This window comes from Hypanus sabinus, chromosome 6 (assembly GCF_030144855.1).
Source record: "Hypanus sabinus isolate sHypSab1 chromosome 6, sHypSab1.hap1, whole genome shotgun sequence".
Taxonomy (NCBI): domain Eukaryota; kingdom Metazoa; phylum Chordata; class Chondrichthyes; order Myliobatiformes; family Dasyatidae; genus Hypanus; species Hypanus sabinus.
The window spans coordinates 144153550-144172920 of NC_082711.1; the positions used below are offsets into that span (position 1 = coordinate 144153550).

General features: G+C 37.8%; 1 protein-coding gene across 2 annotated transcripts in view; it reads right to left on the bottom strand.

The window, feature by feature from the left end:
* Positions 1-19371, bottom strand: part of mks1 (MKS transition zone complex subunit 1) — a 57455-nt gene that overhangs the window by 23212 nt on the left and 14872 nt on the right. For both annotated transcript variants that reach the window (XM_059973102.1, XM_059973103.1), the window contains exons 9-11: positions 10422-10478; positions 6233-6275; positions 2543-2605 (exon numbers count right to left, since the gene is read on the bottom strand). In XM_059973102.1, the coding sequence (XP_059829085.1) occupies positions 2543-2605; positions 6233-6275; positions 10422-10478 (163 nt within the window). The remainder of the gene's footprint in view (positions 1-2542; positions 2606-6232; positions 6276-10421; positions 10479-19371) is intronic.

The following is a 19371-nucleotide window of genomic DNA, read 5'->3' on the forward strand; positions in this document are numbered from 1 at the left end:
ACTTCCGCACATTCACTCAAACAAAGATAGCAGAGAGCGGAGAATTCCATCGGGCCAGATGATATCATAAATATGGATGAAGTACCTTTGACGTTTGACCTGCCTCTCACTCGGACTGTTAATAAAAAAGGTGACTCGTCCATCACACTGAAAACAAGTGGCCATGAGAGAACGCATTTTACTTGCGTTCTGAGCTGCACAGCATCTGGACTAAAGATGGTGATTTTTAAGAAGCTGACAATGCCAAAGGAAAAATTCCCAAAAGAAATCATGGTGAAAGTCAGTAAGAAAGGTTGGATGACGGAGAGTCTAATGACGGATTGGCTGAGAGAGTGCTATGCCAAGCGACCAGGGGGATTTTTTCACAGAAAAAAAGCATTGCTCGTTACGGACAGCATGAGGGCCCATATAACAGATTCAGTGAAAGCTGCCATCAAGAGTACAAACTCAATTCCAGCTGTGATTCCTGGGGGCACCACGAAGTATTTGCAGCCACTGGACATCAGCATGAACCGGGCATTTAAAGTGGCGCTGCGTGTTGAGTGGGAGGCTTGGATGACGAGCGGCGAGAAATCCTTTACCAAAACAGGACGCATGCGAAGAGCATCTTTAACTCAAGTCTGCCAGTGGATCCTAAATGCATGGAGCCGTGTCACAACATCCACCATCACCAACGGGTTTCGAAAGGCTGGACTGCTGCGTGATGAAGAGGACCGCGTGCGCTCAAGTGAGAGCGACAACGAAGAGACTGAAGTGAGTGACGAGATCCTGAGGTTGTTCAATTTGGACACTGAAGAAGAGAATTTTGATGGTTTTAGTGCGCAGGAGGAAGATGAAGAAGGCGATCAATAACTTTTCCTGGTAGGCTGCAGTATATATATTTTTTTTACCAGTCGTTAGGAGATATTGGAATGTTGTTCGTGCACTGTTCAGTAAAAAAGTATGCGCAACGTAATTTGTGTGTTACCGATACGTATGTATATTTAAAAGTAGCTGTGTTACAGGCACTGTTCAAAAAAAAGCATTTGCAATATGTATTTGTTTATGTTACCATACGGATTTAATTAAAAGTTGAAAAATCCTCACATGTAATATCTTTCTGTGTAAATATCTCATATTACAATGTGGGTCATCTGCGGCTTAAAATCCGGTGCAGCCTGTATAAGTACAAAATTGATTTTCTTTCTAAAATTAGAGTGTGCGGCTTTTAATCAGGTGCGCTCTGTAGTCCTACGGTAACTATTCTCCACCACACATCTATACAAGTTTTTCACAGTTTTAGATGACATGCCGAACCTTTGCAAACATTTAAGAAAGTATGCTGATCCTTTCCATTTCTGACCACCCGATGAGGGCTGGCTCATGGACCTCTAGTTTCCTCTTGCTGTAATCAATAATCAGCTCCTTGGTCTTGCTGAGATTGAGTGAGAGGCACCGTTCAACCAAATTTTCAACCTCTCTCCCACATGCTGATTTGTCACCACCTTTGATTCAGCCAACAACAGTGCTGTTGTCAGCAAACTTTGACTACAGATGCTAGAATCTGGCGCAACAATCAAGATACAAGAGGAGATCAGTGTGTCTGGAATCCCAAAGAAGAGCTTTGACCCAAAGTGTCAACAGTTAATTTCTGTCCACAGATGCTGCCTAACCTGAGTTCTGCCAGCATCTTGTTTGTTATGACATAGGATATCTGCTAATATAAATAAAAAGGTCAAGCAAGTCTTCAGAGAAATAAATCAAGGTGATCCTCTGGTAAAATCTGAAATTCTGTAAAATGTAATTATCCTGTAAATGCTAACAATGTGTCAAAAAACTATGATGAGATTATTTTAGACTTCGATGGAAATCAAAAAGTTTGATGCAGCCAGTAAAGAAATAGATTGCAAATAAATTATTTTTCTAAACCTTGCCACCAGATTGCTTTTCTGAACTGCTCACACATTTCTGTACCAGGATCAGGGAGGGAGGTAAAAGATGTTGTAGCACTGCAGGGATAATTTTCAGAATCAGATTTATTATCACTGACACACGTTGTTTAGTGGCAGCAGAGCAGTGCATTACATAAAAATTTGCTTCAAGTCACAATTGAAAGTAAATAAGTAAGTAATGTGAAGAGGAATGATGAGGTAGTGTGCATGTGTTCATGGGCCAATCAGAAATCTGATGGCAGAGCGGAAGAAGCTGTTTCTACGATGTTGAGTGCGGGTCTTCAAGCTCCCATACCTCCTCCCTGACGGAAGTATAGTAATGAGAAGAGGGCATGTCCCCGATGGTGAGGATCTTTAATGATGGATGCCATGTTTTTGATGGGAATCTCCCTTTACACACACTAGTGTATCAGTATGGAAGTGGTGACCTGTGAAAACTCCACTCATGTTGCTGCTGAGAAGCAATGTGCCAGGTATTGCTCAACAGCAAGATGAAAGGTGTGAGGAAAAGGGGAGGATATATAAACAGCAAGACACAATACATAATATAGTAGAAAGTACAGATATATTCATTAACATGTTCACAAACGAAAATCAAATGGAATACTCACTCTCTGGAAGTTCAAGGAAGAATTGCACATAAAGGTTGTCATATTCAAACCCACGAGCTGACACTAAAAACAAGAACAGCATCAATTCAAACACGTTATTAGGCTAATCCAGGGGTCGGCAACGTTTACCACTGAAAGAGCCAATATGGACCCATTTCCCACAGAAAAGAAAACACTGGGAGCCACAAAACCCGTTTGACATTTAAAATGAAATAACACTGCATACAACGGTTTTTTTGCCTTTATGCTATGTATAAACAAACTATAATGTGTTGCATTTATGAAATTGATGAACTCCTGCAGAGAAAACGAAATTACATTTCTGCATGCAACAAAAACATTTTGAACTCCGAAAAAAAGACTTTGGGTTGAAGGTTACTCCATAGTTAGCCTACCTTGGATCGAAGAATTAAAAGAAAGCGCACACTGGCGGGTGTCAGGCATTGGCAGTGGTGATGTATATTAATAGCGATAAAAAACACGTTGTAGCGGTGTGCTACATGCAGCGCTAAAATAAAGACACTGCAGTCAAGGTAACTTTATTCGAACTAAACAGCCTTGCTTTAAAGCCTCCCTCAACCCGACCCCGTGGGCACGGATGCTCCAAAAGACACGTACTCACAAACCCCCATAGGCTAACTCCCTTAGCCGGAACGGTGGCTAATTGTGAGCCAGTTTGGATGTGCCAGGAAATGGGGTCTCCACAATGTTTTTAGATTGTACAAGATCACCATAATCTTCAAATTTCAAATTACATTTCAAAAACTAACAAACCACGGGGAGCCGCAGCACAGAGATGAAAGAGGCGCATGCGGCTCCAGAGCCGCGGGTTGCCGATCCCTGGGCTAATCTCTGGAAACAGGCCAGATAACTCAAGGATTGTACTCAAATACACTAAGTATATGCAGATTCAAAGTTCATCCGTAAACTTACTTTTTCTAGATTCCATACACGAATCTCCAAGACATTTCCCAATCCTGGTATTAGGAGCAGTGAAATAAGAGGCCATCTCCTGCTACCAAAGTCAGACCTCAACATTTTCATCTAAGTGGAGCAGCATCAGAGAAATTTGAAATTCAGCTTAATGCATGACAATGTAGGCAGACTAGAGTTTGTGGTTGTTTAGTCTGCTCACAGACATGCAAGCATCTTTTAAGAAATGCATTAATTATAGGAATTATATAAGTCAGCTGGACAGTCTGCCTTGTAATTATCACTCATCTTCTAGAGAAACTTAATAAGATGAGGAACTGCATCCCATAATAAAATATGATTTGAGAAGCATTCAAAGTAATCAAACTTTTGGAATATGTAGGAAAACACCTAGCCTAGTCATAATTCAAAGACTGTGATCATTAATGTTGACCAACTATCTGACTACTGCTCAAGAAACCTATTGTTGGGTATGTTAAATCCACAAAACATGGTGAAATATTAATTTTCACTTGTGTCTGAACTGTAACAGTCAATGCTTTCTGTTGTAAAGGAAAAGGGCACAAAAAAGCTATCCATTCTGGCTTGGCTTAGAACTTGCATTTGAATTCAAATCACAGCCTACTTTGACAATTGGGTTGCATACAGAGAAACTTCAACAGTCTTCTAATCCTGCAGATCTGATCACCAAGATAACAGTTTACAAAGTTGTAATAGAATTAACAACAATCACTCTTCATGCATGATATTAGTGCATTGTAGTTAGTTAGTTACTGCCTATTACACCACTGGCATCTAGGGAAACATTAGTGCATTTTTACAGACTAATTATTATGTTTTACCAATTTAAAGCAGGAAACCGGTTTCCCTATTCTGATCCATTATGTGGCATACAAACATTATCTGGCAATCTGACACAGATATTGGAGTACTTCTTGCAAGTTTGCAGATGAGCTAGAGACTGTGACAAAGACGGTAGGTAGAGAAAAAACACTCCCTGGACCTTGATGTGTTGGACCGAAGAAGGGGGAAGAGGAAGGGCAATCTGAACTACTTTTGGTAAATGTTAAGGTAACTAATGTAATACCCTTGGGTTTGCAAAAACAAGTTTGATGAAAAGGCAACTGATCTCAATATTATTGTTCATAATTCCCTTTGTGCTCATGTCCAGTGCTGGAAATGATATCCAAATCATCGTGTTTACCGTCACAATGATTCAGTATAAACCAAAACCAATTAGAGTTGTCTACTTTAACCCATTAATTGATTTTACTTGGTGCCTTGTTTTGGTCTCCGTCAGGTAGATGAAACACTGGACACAGGTCAAATGAAGATCCCAAGAATAATTCCCAACCTTAACTTTTGTAATATATTTATTTAGAGAAGGTGTGAATGTTAAAGGGAACAGAAATTGTCATTTTTATTTTAAAATACTTAAAGTCTAGTTTATGCTCACAAGTAGATTATTTCAATTAGTCAGATTCAAAGAGATAGAAGCTGAACATTCTAGTTAAGCGAGAGCAGTAATAGCTAAAAGTTCAGACATTTTTGCCTTCCTCCATGGCCAGGCAGCCTATGGTATATCAGTGAGACCTGATGCAGATGAGAGGACCATTTTGTCAAGTACCTTCACTCTGTCCACTGCAAAAGGATCTCCCGGGGGACCAGCAATTTCAATTCACCACCCAGTCTGATGTATCTGTCCATGGCCTCCTCAACCGCCATGATGAGGCTAAGATTAGGTTGGAAGAACAAAAGCTCATTTTCCATCTGGGTAGCCTCCAGCCTGATGGAATGAACATCAATTTCTCCAACTTCTAGTAAACTCTTGCCCTTCCTCCTTCTCTCTTTCACTGCTCTCTATTACGGCTATCCTCTCACCCCTTCTCTTCTGCTCACCTGCCCATCAACTCTCTCTGGTTCCTTACCTCCTTTCCTTTTTTCCATGCTTCACTGTCCTCTAACAGATTCTTCTTCACCCCTTTATATCTTCCACATATCCCCTCCCTCATCCACCCACCTTTCCCTTCATCTAGACTAATTTATCAGCTGCCAGCTTGTACTGCTCCCCCTCTCCCATTCCATCTTCTTCTTCTGAATTCTGCCCCCTTCCTTTCCAGACCTGATGAAGGGTCTCAGCCTGCAACATTGACTGTTTATTCTCTTGCAAAGATGCTCAAAACTTTCAGCATCCAACATCTACAGAATCTCAAGAGTTTCTATGGTACAAGCAGCACCTCGTCTATGGTACAAGTTTCTGCTTACAGCAGAGTGCAGATTCACTTACCAGTCAAGTAGAGTTTGTCCAGCTCCAAACCTGAGACTAGGAAGTGGCCACACAGGAGGGATAACATCAAGGAAATAATGGTCAAGCTAATCTTTTGGACTCCAGGGTACTTTCAGACTTGCTTTTCCCTAAACTCATACATTTAAAAAAAATATATTTTTCCTGTCTCTTCTGTTTGATCATGTGGCTGCTGACATTAGTTATAAAATTCACTGCTTAGCACATGATGGCATATGGGACATACTTCATGGATCAACTGAACTTCTTTCCTTTATCTTTCACAGATTTGCAGCCTATGGATCACCTAAGCAACCTTCTAGTTCACACAGCTTATTAAAGAATACAGCAATATATTTATACAGAGTGGTCTTGCTCTCTTTCTTGTGAGGCTTCTGGTCATGAACTTATCCAGATTTAAGCTAGTGAGAACAGAGAGATTACAAATCAAATCTAATACAGATCCAACTTACCAACTTCACCATTCACAAACACCTGAAGAAAACCCATAGGAGGCTGCAAAATAAACATGAAATGTGTTTAAAATACTGAAAATCCTACAACATGTTGTGACAGCACAAGAGGCCACTGCCTATGGCTGTGATCGCCACATTACCCATAGGAGGATGATCACATTAAAGTGATTACGAAATACAGATTATTATCAGAAATGGAGACAGAGCTGAAGGCAAGTCTCAGTACCCGTGACTTGTAAAGAAGACTGACAAATGGTCTCACTTTACTTAAAATGCTAAAGGTTTAATAGACTAGGTAATATTGTAATGTTCTAATAGGGTGGTGGGGTGGAGGTGTCTCTACCAAAGGAGGTACAAGGTTCCGCTAGCCTGCAGGTTACCCTTGGGCAAGGTATAGCACCTGTTTAACCCCCCCCACCCCAGTTAGTGTCACGTGAAACCACGGGAACAAGTGGTGGATGGTCGGTCATATGAGCAGCTGTGCATATCACAAGTCCTGGTTATATAATCAACCATTGCCCAATAGTGATCAAGTAAATTCAACAGGGTGAATAGTCTACTCATGTCCAATTAAAATCAACAATGGCAGTGTCGTTGGTTCTTGGAAGTTGAATGAATTTGCACACTATTTCACTATTATTGCTATAAAATTACAATTTCTATTTTCTTCCTTCATCTTTAATACTTTGCACAATCTTCTCCAAAAAGGCCTCTTTCTCCTTTATGTATGTATGGACAAGAGCAAAAATGCATCCTGCTCAAGAGCATTCTGATATCAGTCATGGGATGCAAACAGAACGGACTTCCGGATCAACGTCTGTTCTCAAACAGAAGCTAAAGGAGCTAAAGCTAAAGAAGCTATGAGGCACAGTACACAGAAATTTTATTTGCCACAAGATGGCTCTGTAGACAGTGTTTCAATTCCCCAACAGAAGTTTTCGGTCAGGAAACTATTCTGATCTATTCAAACCAAAGCATCACAGGAGCAGGTGAATAAAAAGAGAAGGATAAAGGAATATTTAGCAAAAGTATTTATATAGAAGATTGTTGAAGAAAAAATAACTTTTCAATAGCAGATAACTCAAGGATCTAGGCTTAATCAGGTTTACACATGTATGGTTGAATGAAAATAAATTTGAACTTAATCAGCTGAAATGAAAAAACTTCTGTTAGGATCACAAAAATGATACAATAATAACTATTAAGAGAAGTTAGATAGTCAATTAAAAGGGAAATATTGAAAAATTTGAGGATGGAATATTGGATAAAACCAGCAAAGGGCCTCTATACATTAATAACTACTTGATCTTGATGTAGATTAAATAGAAATTTATTTGTGATTTTTGTTGTTTGGTACATGAACTACAGCATTCCCGAAAGTCGAGAACTTCAACATGGGCAATCACAATGTCCATTGTAAAGCAGATTCAGGGACACCAGGAAATGTCATTACCCCAAGATGTGCTGAGATGGCTGCATTTAGCTGGAACAGGAGCTATAAGCAGACCCATGGAGAGACTAAACTCAAACTGTCTCCTCCTAGCCATTATTGCCATTCAGTGTTTACAGCTGGAAAAAAACTCAATTTAATATAGTTTAAATAAAGTTCAACTATCTAATGAGCTTTCTGATACTGCAAACATGAGGAAATCTACAGATGCTGGAAATTCAAACAACACACACAGAATGCTGGTGGAACACAGCAAGCCAGGCAGCATCTATAAGGAGAAGCACTGTCGACGTTTCGGGCCGAGACCCTTCATCAGGACTAACTGAAAGGAGAGATACTAAGAGATTTGAAAGTAGTGGGGGGGGGGGGGGATGAAGCTAAGAGCTGGAAAGGTGATTGGCGAAAGTGATACAGAGCTGGAGAAGGGAAAGAATCATGGGACGGGAGGCCTCGGGAGAAAGAGGGGGGGGGGGAACACCAGAGGGAGATGGAGAACAGGCAGAGTGATGGGCAGAGAGAGAGAGATAAAAAACAACTAAATATGTCAGGGATGGGGTAAGAAGGGGAGGAGGGACATTAAGGGAAATCAGAGAAGTCAATGTTCATGCCATCAGGTTGGAGGCTACCCAGCCGGTATATAAGGTTCCTCCAACCTGAGTTTGGATTCATTTTGACAGTAGGGGCCACTGGGAGATTCAGGGACACCAGGAAATGTCATTACCTTAAGATGTGCTGAGATGGCCGCGTTTAGCTGGAACAGGAGCTGTAAGCAGACCCATGGAGAAACTAAACTCAAACTGTCAAACAGTAAGTGGCCACACATTTTAATTCCACGTCCCATTCCCATTCTGATATGTTTATCCGTGGCCTCCTCTACTGTCAAAATGAATCCAAACTCAGGTTGGAGGAACAACACCTTACATACCGGCTGGGTAGCCTCCAACCTAATGGCATGAACATTGACTTCTCTAATTTCCGTTAATGCCCCTCCTCCCCTTCTTACCCCATCCCTGACATACTTAGTTGTTTTTTCTCTCTCTCTCTGCCCATCACTCTGCTTGTTCTCCATCTCCCTCTGGTGCTTCCCCCCCTTTCTTTCTCCCAAGGCCTTCCGTCCCATGATCCTTTCCCTTCTCCAGCTCTGTATCACTTTCGCCAATCACCTGTCTGGCTCTCAGCTTCACCCCACCCCCCTCCGGTCTTCTCCTATCATTTTGCATTTCCCCCTCCCCCCACTACTTTCAAATCTCTTAGTATCTCTCCTTTCAGTTAGTCCTGATGAAGGGTCTCAGCCCGAAACATCGACAGTGCTTCTCCTTATAGATGCTGCCTGGCCTGCTGTGTTCCACCAGCATTTTGTGTGTGTTGTTTTCTGATACTGCAGTCTTTTTCATTTTGCTTTAGGTGGAATGGAAAAGTGATTTGGGAAGCTCAGTAAGGATTAATGCTGTTTTGCAAGTGCCATAACCAAAGGATGAGAAGAAGTAGTTACAAAGGGAAATGACTTCACCTGCTGAAGAGAACAGCAACATGAACTGGCCCAACACTGGAGCATATGGACAATAAAAGACAATTACATTAGACTATTGTTTTGCCTATAGCTCTGCCTTCAATATTATAATTCTAAGTAGACGCATCTCTAAATGTAGGACTCTACATCTTCCTTTACAACCAGATCCACAACTTGCCAACATTGACCACCATGATTATTTTCAACACTATCACCCCACAGGCCTGCATCTTCAGCCCCTTAATATGCCTGAGCATATTCTGCTCTAACTCCATCTACAAGCTTACAAATGAGTCGTATCTCAAATAATGATGTACAGGAAGGAAGCAAAGAGCCTAGAGACAGGGTGTCCTGACAACAATGTCAGCAAAAATTAAGAACTGGTTATTGACTTCAGGAAGGACAAACTACTTTTTACATTAACAGCGCTGAGGTCGAGGGAGTTTAAAGTTCCTTTGAGTGAACATCACCAACAGCCTGTCCTAGTCGAACCACATTGATGCCAGAGCCAAGGAAGCACACCACCACCTCTACTTCCTCAGGAGGCTAACGAAATTTGATATGTCCCTTCGACACTCAACAAATTTTACCAATGCATTATAGAAATAATCCTATCTGGATGCAATGTGGCTTGGTATGGCAACTGCTCTGCCATGACAAGAAACTGTAGAGAGTATTGTACACAGCTCAGCACATCACAGAAACTTCTCATGGCCTCAGTAAAGCAGCCAGCGTAATCAAAGATCTCATCCACCCTGGACATTCACTCTTCTCCCCACTCTCATCGGGCACAAGATACAAAAGTTTGAAAGCATGCTCCACTTGGCTTGAGGTCAGCTTCTACTCCTGTTGAATGCTTCTGTAGTATGACTGACTTTGCACCTTCTGTGTACCTCCACTGCACCTTCTTTGCAATGTTACAGCTTTACTTTGTATTTCATTGAACTCTGTAATGCACTGAACTGTATAGATGGTATGCAAGACAAGTTTTTCACTGTACCCTGGTACATGTGACAATAATAATAAACCAAAGGAAAGCAGAATGCCATCAATTCCAACCTCAAGTGATGATATCACAGTTGAGCCCAAAGGTCAGCTTGGCGCTGCCCGCAAAGAATGGGAACTCTTTTCAACACATACTGGTTTGATTCAGGCAACTTTAACATGTATCTTCAAATTATAGTTCCTTTTCAATAAAGTCTAAATGGGATAAAATATATACTTACAGTTTCAAATTCATCTCCAACCAAAGTACTGAGATATTCTTTATGTCTGTTGTACAGCTATCATAAAGAGAAAGAAAAAAAATCAGGTAATGCAAATTTAAATTAAAGACAATACATGCATTACATTCCCATTGCATAACCAACACAGTAACAATCAGAGCACTGTATATAGACAATACCTTAAGTGCAGTTAAGAGTAATTTTATTGTGCACTAGATGAGGAGTGGGACAGGAAATGGGACTTGGGTAAGTGGCAAGAACCTTTTTCCCTTACCTACATGAATGTTGTCCTGGTTCACCCATTTTGCTGCACTGCCACAAAGGAATTTCTTTGCAGCTTTTTAATGACAAACCATATCATCATCAGGCTGTTTTATTATATTGTCTTCCAGGAATGAAAGGGTTCCGTAGGGATCAGCCCATGATTGAATGGTGGAACAGACTTAATGGACCGAATGGCCTACTTCTGCTCCTATATCTTATGGTCTACTGCCTCTTACTATTATGGATGCTTCTGCAAAACTCATAGCATTTAATAATATGGAAGGAGAGAAGGAAAAGTAGAGAAAGGAAGCAAGACCAATATATTTTTGGCACCTTAGTCACATAGGGATCCATCACCCACATGTATAGAGACAACAAAAGCCTATCACTAAATACAAACTGCACTGAAGATTCACTTCAATAACAGTAATATCTATCAGTAGAGGCAAGTGCAGGAGCTACTTCAAACTCTTACAACACAGGTCCTTTCTATTCAACAGCGGGAAATCCTGCATGTCAATCAACCTGCAAACCTGAAGTATTCCATCATGAAGTAACAAATTCTCTTTAAGAGTCCTGTCAATTCCCATATGAACCTTTGGAAAACACTTACGCTGAACTATCCAAAACTTTCACCAACGCTTGAGATTGTACAATCTAAGATGTCTCTAAGTGCTCTTCAGAAAATATTGGCAGTTTGGTAGGACAGAGGAAAGTGGATGTGAAGGAGTGGGAGTCAGGGCCTTCAACACTGACAAGTCCATTAAACAACCGCTAAGCAGTCACAGAATCTGCCCCAGTGTTAGGGATTATGACTTGCTATTTAAAGTTGTACAGCTGAACAATAGTTCAACCCAGTTTGTAATCATTATTGCAACATTATTACCAATCCATTAAATATTCTGGTGATACAATATTTGGATCAACTAGGACAGAGAATGATGGCCAAACTCAAAACTGATTAAACCGAGTCTCTTGATAATATAAAGCATTAACTTTTACTTGACATTCTACTTTATTAGATTTTAGAAATATTCCAAAAACCATCAGTTAAAATGTAGAATCCTTTTTATCTGTAAATATGGCAATCAGTAAGTAGAAGTAAAGAAAAACTGGGGTGGAGTTTCAAGATGGCGACGTAGACATCTGCCTTTTAGGCGCTCTTCATGTTTTAAGCTATAATCACCCTTTAATCAAATCTTTTCATACCTAACTACATGGGTTGATATTTACGATTTATTTCTTTAAAATAATACTTGATTTAATTTTTTCAAACTTAAAATGTCTGTACCTAAGAAATCGTCTAAAGACCCTATATCTCTCGATGCAATCTCCAGTCTTCTGGATACTAAACTGGATACTAAACTTGCAAGTCTGGAAAATAAACTTACTACGAAAATGTCTGAGCTTGAAGATGTCGTTAGATCATTTGATACCAAGCTTCAATCGCTGGCAGCAGATATTGAATGGCATGAAGAAAAGTTTGCGGCTCTTGACAAGATAATTTGTGAAAAAATACATACAATCGAAACTTTGGAGGAGAAGGTACGATCGACCGCTAAAATAGTGGAGCAGAATAAGTTTAAAATCACCGATCTTGAAAACCGATCTCGCAGACAGAACTTGCGTATTATTGGATTTCCCAAAAATGTTGAGTCTGGTGACTTAACTGAATATTTCTCTAACTTATTGTGGGAAATTTTTGGCGAGGACGCTTTGAGGGTTAAACCTACTATTGACCGTGCCCACAGAGTTCCGAGATTTTCGGCTGCGAGAGACAAGCCACGAGCTGTGATTGTCCGTCTCCATTATCCTCGGGAGAAAGAGCTTCTAATTCGATTAGCTCATCAGAAAGGTATGATTTCTCACAAAAACAACAAGTTTCGTATTGTGGAGGACTATTCATTCGAGGTAATGAGGGCGAGAATCACTTTTAAACCGGTGATGGCAGAGATTCATTCGATTGGACTTAAACAAGCTTTAAGATACCCAGCGAATCTCAGAATTACGTTGAGTGATGACAGTCAGCGCTTCTTTAATACTCCGGAAGAAGCGAAGAAATTCGTTGAAGAATATCGATCTTCTAGTACAAGTTGAACTATGCGTTATGTTGAAGAAGAATTTTTGGAGAGAAGACGCCATTCCGCTTTTAGGCTTTAACTTATGAAGCTGCGGTATAGCTTTTTGGTCTGTAGACCTGTTTTTTTTTATTATCATGATTTACAGATGCTCTTTTAATTTTACTATAATGTTTTTTTTAATTAAGTTTTTTTTTCCTCTGGATTAGATATACACGTTAAGATTTTGCAATAATGATTTATTTTTTAAGATGTCGTTTCTTTTTCCCATAAGACTTTGCTTTCCGTAAGCGTTTATTTGCCTGTATTTGAGAATGGGACGAATGTCTTGAATTTTTGGACCTTTTTTTTATATACATTGTAGTGGTTATTGAATCCTTTTTTAATCTTATTTTGATGACCTTTTTTTTAAAAAAAGATTGGCGAATTTACATTTATATTCTGTAATATGGTCCTTTCAAAATGTCATTTCTTCTTCCCATAAGTCTCTGTTTTTGAAACGTCATTTTCTTATATTTGAATATGGAATCTTTTTTTTAAAGGCATATTGCACTACTTTAAATTTCAATGGTTATCCTTTTTTTATTAATGATTTTTTGCTTTTTTATATTATTTTTTCATTTTGATTGATATATATTCTTTTTTTTTTACAACCCTGTATTTATATCTGGGTGTTATATAGTTTCTCTTTGCTTTCTTTTCATGAAGTTGCCATCTTGAAAATGGGGGTAATATTAGTATTAGTTTGTGCGCCTGCCGCTTGGCTCTTTTTCGAGGGGTTGGGGGAGGGGGTAGGGATCTTTTTTCACGCTTTTGCTTTTTATTTTTTTGCTTTTAGTTTATGGGCCGACTTTAAATTATTAATATTGTTGAGGTGTCATGTTCTCCGGTTGCTCCTGAATCATTTTTCCTTCTTCCTGAATTATGGGTTATGTGTCTTTTTAACCTTTTATGATATACACAACTAATATTGGCATGATGGATAAGTCTATTAACTTTATCTCTTGGAATACTAATGGTTTAAATCATCCGATTAAACATAAAAAAATATTTAAAATATTCCATAGACTAAACGCTAATATTATTTTTGCACAGGAGACCCATATTAGGAGGGAGGATAATCGTTTTTTTAGGTTCTGGAAGGGTCAACAATTTCACTCGAATTGTACCGCCAAAATTAGGGGTGTGTCTATTTTTATAGACCCCTCAATTTCATTTACACATCATGAAATTATTTCTGATCCACAGGGCAGATTCTTGTTGATAACTGGTACACTTTTTAATCGAAAAGTGGTTCTAGTTAATATTTATGCTCCAAACTTTGACTGCCCTGAATTTTTTAAATGTTTATTTACTTCCCTTCCTAATCTAAATGAATATATGTTGATAATGGGTGGAGATTTCAATTGTTGTTTGAATCCTTCGATGGATAGATCTAAACCTATCCGAATTCTTCCGAATAGATCAGCCTTACTTATTTATTCTTTCATGGTTGATTCGGGAATTACTGAAATATGGCGGTTTTTGAACCCTAAAGATAAAGAATTTTCATTTTTTTCACATGTATATCACAGTTATTCTAGAATTGATTATTTCCTTATTGATCATCGTTTATTAACGGATGTTACTGATTGTAAATATGATTCTATTACTATTTCGGATCATGCACCTTTGAAGTTATCTATCAAGATTTCGGACTTTTCCAATAATACTAGATCTTGGAGACTTAACGCTACTTTGCTTCGAGACCCAGAATTTATCACCTACATAAAACAGCAAATTGACTTGTTTTTCTTAACAAACTATACTGAAGAGATTGACAGAGGAATACTTTGGGACTCTTTTAAGGCTTTTATCCGTGGACAAATTATCTCATATTCTGTTGGTAAAAGAAAACAAAGATATTTAGATATTGCTTTATTAGTGGATAAAATTAAAGAAATTGATAAGATTTATTCCGTGACTCCTACCAAAGAACTTTATAAGAAGAGAGTTGAGCTTCAAATGGAGCATAGCTTATTATTATCTTCTTCAATTGAGAATCAATTAATTAGGACCAGGGCTCAATTTTATATCCATAGTGGTCGAACTGGTAAACTGTTAGCTAATCAATTAAAAGCTATTTCGACTAAGCGACAAATTATTAAAATTCATAAACAAGACGGTAATCTAACTACTGATCATAAAGAAATCAATAACACTTTTCAAGATTTTTATAAATCTTTATATCAATCAGAATTTGATGGCGATCTGTCCATGATGGATAACTTTTTTTAACAATTTGAATATTCCCAAACTGACAGATGAAGATCGTAGCTTGTTTGATGCTCCTATCTCTATGACTGAAATAGGAGAGGCTATCTCGTTAATGAATTCAGGGAAAGCTCCTGGTCCTGATGGTTATATTATAGAATTTTTAAAAACTTTTTCTTCTTCGCTTTCCCCTTGGTTATGTGAAATTTTTAATGATGCATTTGCTAAGAAGATATTACCTCAATCTTTTTATGAAGCTACTATCTCTCTAATTCTTAAAAAAGATAAGGATCCTACTTTATGTGCATCTTATCGCCCTATATCACTATTAAATGTAGACTCTAAGATTCTTACAAAAATTTTAGCCATTAGGTTAGAAAAGGTACTATCACAGATTATTTCAGAAGACCAAACTGGCTTTATTAGGAATCGGTATTCCTTTTTTAATGTTAGAAAATTGATTAATATAATTTATACTTCATCACCCATAATTCCAGAATGTGTTATTTCATTAGATGCTGAAAAAGCTTTTGATAGAGTTGAATGGACATACTTATTTAATGCTTTGAGATATTTTAATTTTAGTCCTAATTTTATATCATGGATCAAACTAATATATTATAAACCTGTTGCTTCTGTTCTTACAAATAATTACAGATCCTCTTTTTTTCAATTATCTCGTGGTACGAGACAAGGTTGTCCCTTAAGTCCTTTATTATTTAATATCGCATTAGAACCTTTAGCCATTGCTATTCGTGAATCTCCTAATATTGTTGGTATTACCCGAAATGAGAAGTTATACAAGTTATCACTTTATGCTGATGACTTGTTGTTATATATTTCTGATCCTGACAGGTCTATTCCCGCTATTTTATCCTTGTTGGCTCAATTTGGTAGTTTTTCTGGTTATAAACTAAACTTGGATAAGAGTGATTTATTCCCTTTAAACGCGCAAACTTTATTGAATGATAGGATACCATTTAAAGTTGTTACTGATAACTTTATCTATTTAGGTATAAAAATTACCAAGAAATATAAAGATTTATTTAGACTGAATTTTTTACCTATGCTCCATCAAATTCAACAACTTACTACAAGATGGTCTCCCCTATCCTTATCATTAGTTGGTCGAATTAATGCTATTAAAATGATGATTTTACTGAAATTTTTATATTTATTTCAAGCTTTACCAATTTTTATTCCTAAATCTTTTTTTGATAATATTGATTCAAAAATTTCCTCATTTGTGTGGCAAAATAAAAACCCCAGATTAAGTAAAAGGCAATTACAAAAATCTAAAAAAGATGGTGGTTTAGCTTTACCTAACTTTAGATTTTACTATTGGGCGAATAATATCCGTAACCTAATATATTGGAAATTAGATTTGGATTCACCATTGTGCCCACAGTGGGTAAATTTAGAAAGCAATGAGGTACAGGGATATTCTCTATTCTCCGTTCTTGGTTCTTCTCTTCCTACTGATTTAGTTAAATTCAATAAACAGATATCTAATCCTGTTGTCAAACATACATTACGAATTTGGTTTCAATTTCCTAAATTTTTTACTCTGAAAAACTTTGTTCTTGATAGCCCTATCTTACTTAATTTTTTTTTCAAACCTTCTTTGACAGATCAAGCTTTTAGCATCTGGAAAAGGAAAGGTATAAAATGTTTTTGTGATCTTTTCTTTGAAGGTAGTTTGATGTCTTTCAACCAACTTTCCAACAAATTTAAGTTACCTAAATCTAATTTTTTTAGATATTTACAAACCAGAAATTTTCTACATAAAGTTCTACCATCTTTCCCCAATTCAACTTCAATGGATTTCTCAGATTTGATTTTTACCTTAAATCCTTGTCAGAAGGGATTAGTGGCTTTTATTTATAATACGATTATGAAGATACAACCAGAAATATCAGGTAGAATTAAACAAGAATGGGAAAAAGAACTTCAATATAATATATCAACAGAAAAATGGGAAAAAATTTTACAAATGGTTAATTCTTCTTCTCTAAGTGCTAAACATGCTTTAATACAATTTAAAATTGTACATAGAGCTCATATGTCTAAAGATAAGCTTGCTCGATTCTATTCTCATATTAACCCTCAATGTGACAGATGTCATTCAGATGTGGCTTCATTGACCCATATGTTTTGGTCATGTCCCACTTTACATAACTATTGGAAGGACATATTTGCTACCATTTCCTCAATTTGGAATATCGACTTACAACCTCATTTTACTACTGCAATTTTTGGTATACCAAATGAGGATGGTAATCAGTTTTCCCCTTCAATTAGACGAATGATTGCTTTTGTAACATTAATGGCCAGAAGGTCTATATTACAAAATTGGAAAGAAGTAAATCCTCCTACCACGTTTCAGTGGTTCTCTCAGACTATTTCTTATCTGAGCTTGGAAAAAATTAGAAGCACTATTTTTGACTCATCAATTAAATCTGAAGAAACTTGGGGGCCTTTCATTCGACATTTTCATATGAATTAATTTGACCTCTTCCAGACCTTCTCTCTGCTTATTCTTGTTCAGGTATGGAGTTCCGGAGATCTTGACACTATCATATACATATAAACTGTTATTATTGCCCATGTTAGTTTAGTTTAGTGTTTTTTTTTCTATATATTTTTTCTTGTATTTTTAAATTTTTTAAATTTCTTTTAATTTTAATTTCTTTTGATGATTATTTTTATTTTTTTCATATATAATTATTATAGACTTGATTGATTAATATACTATTTTTTTGTTGTTGATATTTAATAGGATATTGTTATCTTATTATTAATGTAATCTCAAGTCTATTGCACTTATAACCTATTCACTATTATGTTATGTTTTCTTTATATATGAAATTCAATAAAAAGATTGAAAAAGAAAGAAAGAAAGAAAAACTATAAACACTAATGAGCTTAAGACACTATTTTTACTGTATTGATTAAGGAGGACCTGGAACCAAAGATATCAGGAAAACTCCCTAGTCTTATTTATAATTTGGTAATCTTTCTCATATACCAACACAGAACACAACTCATCATCGCACCTGAAAGCAACAGTCCTACCTATCTATCTATCTATTAATTAATTACACACCATTGCTCTCAGCAGGAATTTTTTTTTCCATAACCTGAAAACTACGCGGCACTTTAATAAAACATAAAGTAAAAGAAAATTCCAGCTGCGTGGCAACAAAGGCTTTGTGTGCAGAAGCACTTCAACCGCACACCCACACAGCTTAGGGGGAACAGTATCTGAAAGATAATGCTGCCGTCCCTCACCACAAAACTAAAGGGTCTTCTACCTGCAAAGGGATGGGGGTGGTAGAGAGAAAACATGCATAATGGACTCAAAAGAAAAGCTGTGAGAACAGACTCGTTAAAGCAAAATGCCTGTGGTCGAGTACTGCTGTCTGCCACATTCCCAGCTACAGGAATTCATGTTCAGGAACACACTGGTGCTCGGTGCAGCCACCACAAAGGCCCTGTGAGAATGCACCACAATCAAAAGTCCCACAGATATAGCTGAGAGTCTTGTCAACTATGATGGAGGAAAAAACACAATTACATGAAAAAGAAGATGTTGACAAAGGAGACACAAGAGTCAGCTGATGCTGGAGTCTTGAGCAAAAAAACAAACTGCTGGAAGAACTTCCGCCTGAGTACAGGACCTTGATCTGAAATAATGAACACCTCTTTGCCTCAACAGATGCTGTTCAACCTGCAGACTTCCTCCAGGTGTTTTGAAAGCACTGATAAAGTAGACATCAGAACAGTTACAACAAAGCCAGAGAAACTGAGAAAGGAAAGGCATGGTGGAAGTTGCTCTGAGATCTGGAAGCTTCAAATGGTAAACTATCCAAAGTTGGAAAAAGGTAAGGGAAGAATTAGACATGGGCAAGATGAAAGCCAGTAGGATGAAAATCAGCACAAAAGTGATGAAACTTTTGACAGTGCTCCATATATATAACCATATACCAACTACAGCATGGAAACAGGCCATTTTGGCCTTTCTAGTCTGTGCCGAACGCTTACTCTCACCTAGCCCCACCTACCTGCACTCAGCCCATAACCCTCCATTCCTTTCCTGTCCATATCTCTATCCAATTTTATTTAAATGACAAAATTGAACCTGCCTCTACCACTTCTACTGGATCACAATGCTTCAGTACCATTTCCCAGATGGTAGCAGCTGGAGATGTGCTCAATGGTGGAATGGACTTTACTCACGATGGACTGGACAGTAGGATTTTCCATTCAAGTGCATTGGAGTTTCTATACCAAGCTGTGATGGAACTAGTCAATATTCTCTCCACCACACATCCACAGAAGTTTGTGGAAGTTTT